The sequence below is a fragment of the Atta colombica genome, unplaced genomic scaffold, assembly GCF_001594045.1.
Source record: "Atta colombica isolate Treedump-2 unplaced genomic scaffold, Acol1.0 scaffold104, whole genome shotgun sequence".
NCBI lineage: Eukaryota > Metazoa > Arthropoda > Insecta > Hymenoptera > Formicidae > Atta > Atta colombica.
In genome coordinates, this window is record NW_017259189.1 from 47,523 (window position 1) to 50,671 (window position 3,149).

General features: G+C 33.9%; 2 protein-coding genes across 4 annotated transcripts in view; both read right to left on the reverse strand.

Annotated features, from left to right (window-relative positions):
* The window catches only part of LOC108688239 (Bardet-Biedl syndrome 5 protein homolog), a 24,245-nt gene extending 23,755 nt beyond the window's left edge, over positions 1-490 (reverse strand). Inside the window, exons 1-2 of the mRNA XM_018194414.1 lie at positions 450-490; positions 82-230 (exon numbers count right to left, since the gene is read on the reverse strand). Of these exons, the coding sequence (XP_018049903.1) occupies positions 82-230; positions 450-490 (190 nt within the window). The remainder of the gene's footprint in view (positions 1-81; positions 231-449) is intronic.
* A 297-nt stretch (positions 491-787) lies between these two features.
* LOC108688219 (pre-mRNA-splicing factor RBM22) lies at positions 788-3,149 on the reverse strand. 3 transcript variants are annotated; one of them, XM_018194394.1, is made up of 4 exons: positions 3,078-3,137; positions 2,935-3,003; positions 2,788-2,841; positions 788-1,957 (listed from the first exon to the last, which is right to left on the reverse strand). In XM_018194394.1, exons 2-4 carry the CDS (start codon positions 2,986-2,988, stop codon positions 788-790), a joined length of 1,278 nt encoding a protein of 425 aa, XP_018049883.1. In that variant the 5' UTR covers positions 2,989-3,003; positions 3,078-3,137. The 3 variants fall into 3 exon arrangements, with proteins under 3 accessions (XP_018049883.1, XP_018049875.1, XP_018049891.1); XM_018194386.1 differs by having other exon boundaries at positions 2,935-3,149; XM_018194402.1 differs by lacking the exons at positions 2,788-2,841; positions 2,935-3,003; positions 3,078-3,137 and adding an exon at positions 2,694-2,776.

Sequence of the window (3,149 nt, forward strand, 5' to 3'; positions counted from 1 at the left end):
TATATATATTATATATATATCCATCAATATTCTAACTTATTGTTTAAAATTATATTTATATATATGCTAATCGTTTCATACTTAAGTTAATTCGTGGCAAGGATAAAGAATGCCATATAATTCTCAAGTTGGTGACAATTAATCTTCCTAGATCCCCAGCATTACCTTTTGTATCTTCTATCATATCAAGTTTGTCGATGGTGAGTTCACCAGGTCGTAATTGCATATTACTACATGCAAAAAAGATTTAATATTTTCACTGTATTATTTAATAATTAATTTTCACTCAGCATATTTAGCACTAAATGTAGCTACTTAATTACTTTACTACGCGTTTGTCCAAGTGCGCGAAGCATTCTATTTGACATAGTTAAAACAAAACTTATAGCTGCATTAGTAAATGCTAAAAACTGAATAATAATTTAAAGATAATTAAATTTTATAATTACGAATGAGAAACATCAAATTTAACTTGATTGTCCTGCCACATTTGGGCGTCAGCTAAAGACAATGCTGTAGTACAGAAAGAATTTGACTTAGCTCAGGCTGAAAATCAATATTGTTGTCATACCAACAAATATACAACAAAAATGACGTAGGTTTCATACTCTTTCACGTAACACAATACAAATATTTTGCGACAGATATATTTGAATTAATTAAACATAAAATTCATTAATTAAACATATAAAAAAAAGAGAGAAAATCAGTCTGGACAAAAATGATATATTTTTCTTTAAATAACGTTATATAATTAGATAAAAAATTGACATATAGTATTATAATATTATTCCTCTGGCCAAGGTTTGCCTATACCCTGTGACGCACCCATCCTGGACGGATCTTGACTTGGATAATGAATGGGGGTAGTTCCTGGAGGAAAAATTGGTGCAGCAGCAGCAGCAGCGGCAGCAGCAGCAGCAGCAGCAGCAGCAGCAGTTGCTATTTGCGGTGGAAACATAAATTGAGGAGCGACTGGTGGTGGTGGAATCATCATTGGCGGCATCATACCAGGAGTAGTTTGCAGATTGAAGAAGTTGCTACTCATACTTTCCGATGGTGGTGGTGGTGGTAATGTGCCAGGTAATCCTGGGACAGGTTCGAGGATCTCTCTCGTTGCTTCAGCCACCGACACCGTCTGCCGTCCCTGTGAACGGCCCCATTTTATAGTGAGCCGCCTTCCACCCAATATCAGTTTATTAAAGGTCCTTTCTGCTGCCGCTTCGGCAGCGCTTCTTTGCGTATATTGGATGAAGGCACATTGCTGACGCGGCACCATAGTCACTGAACGAATCTCGCCATATTGGTAGAAGTGGTCGCGCAGCTGCTTCTCTGTTAATACGTCACCCAGATTACCAATGTATAACGTTGTGATGGATTTATCCTCTGGTGGATCTAGTTTAGGCATAGCTGCTGCTCTACGCATTAGTTTATCTGCCACTGGATCGTTGACACCATAATAACGATCTTTTATGTTCTGATCTGCCAATGGGTCATCAGGATCTGTTGGTTTCTCATGTCGATAAGGACATTCTTCGCCTCTCTTGCATTCACCCTTTACCCAAAACGAACAAATGTGTGGTCTGTTTCTCTTATAATAAGGACTCGTCCTAGCCAGTTTCATCAGCAGATCACTAGCCGCAGCAGACTTGCCTACAGCACCAGCAGGTGTTGTCGGATCAATTTTTCCAATTTCATTGTCTATGTTTTGTACATAGTATTCCTTATTTACATCCGAACGTGGTAAATCATCCTTAATTTTTAAAGCAGCATCGCGAACTTGAATAGGCAAACCATATTCTAAATCCAATAAACACGTTTGACAGACATTCTTCAATCGACTGCATGTCTGACAAACTTCAGTTTTCTTAAATCTCATTCTTGCTCCTGGACACCATCTAAATACTGTAAATGGTCGCATACATATCTTGCATTCCTTTCCATATTTCTCCTTTGTCTATAAATTAATTCACAATAATATTATTTAATTAAATTAACAATTTTGTTTATAATAAATGTGTGTGTGTGTGTGTGTGTGTGTGTATGTGTGTGTGTGTGTGTGTATGTGCATGTGTGTGTGTGCGTGCATATGTATATTTCATATGTAAGGTATGTGTGTGTATAGGATGTCCTGTAAGTTTTGGCCAGGTGCTTTTTTGTGTAGATAGAATGGATTAAACTGAGTCGAAAAGTTCTTTACTATTTACAATTTTCGTAATAGTTAACAAAATATTAATTACTAAAAATTACCAAATATCTTGAATAATTTTTTACTCAAATAATGTTAATTTTACAACAAAATTGCAAGAAATAAAAATCATTTATTTCCTTTTTATAAAGTTCTGAGAATTTTTTCAGAATTTTTTAATATCATATTTTCTCATGTTGGTAAAAATAAGAAAATGCAGTACTGAAAAGTTGATAAAAAATTCTGAAAAAAATTCTTAAGAGTTCTATGAGAAGAAAATAACGATTTTTGTCTCTTGCAATTTTTCTGTAAAGTTGATAGTATTTGAATAAAAAATTATTCAAGATCAATATTTGGTAATTTTTAGTTTAATATCTTGTTAACTATTGCAAAAATTACAAAATGGTAAAGAACTCAGTTTAGTCCGCTCTATCTACAAAAGCAATTGACTAAAACTTATAGGACATCCTATATATCTCATACATCTCATACATCTCATACATACCTCTCATCAATTTGTAATTCAGACAATTTATTATGTTTTACTTTGTAATAACAATTGAATAAATTTTTTGATAACTGTCCAGACTTTTACTTACCATACGAATGTATGGATTGTCTCCCAAACACGTCTGACACAATATTGGGAATTCCTATATAAGAAAAATATGCCAAGGCAATATGAAATAAAAATGACCATTTTTACAAAATAAAGGCTTGAATTAAAAAATCCTTTTTATGCTCACCGCATCTTCCCAATTTTGTCTATTATATGTATTGGTGGTCTTTGATGTTGCCATTGCGCGTTAATTTATCTTAAAACAATACTTTTATCATTTGCAAAATTACTTGCAACACTTTTTTCAATAAGTTTTGGAATACAACTTACTTCGTAAAAAAACAGTGACTATAATACCAGAGAGAAACCTGAGACACAGAGAGGGCATGACAACTCAAAACC

Excerpts from the sequence above, each read along its gene's own strand:
- LOC108688219 (XM_018194386.1), bottom strand. The coding sequence starts at position 2,988 with ATGGCAACATCAAAGACCACCAATACATATAATAGACAAAATTGGGAA. Across the intron at positions 2,842-2,934 it reads GACAAAATTGGGAAGATGCG|GAATTCCCAATATTGTGTCA; the intron begins GTGAGCATAAAA and ends TTTCTTATATAG. Across the intron at positions 1,958-2,787 it reads ACAATCCATACATTCGTATG|ACAAAGGAGAAATATGGAAA; the intron begins GTAAGTAAAAGT and ends ATTAATTTATAG.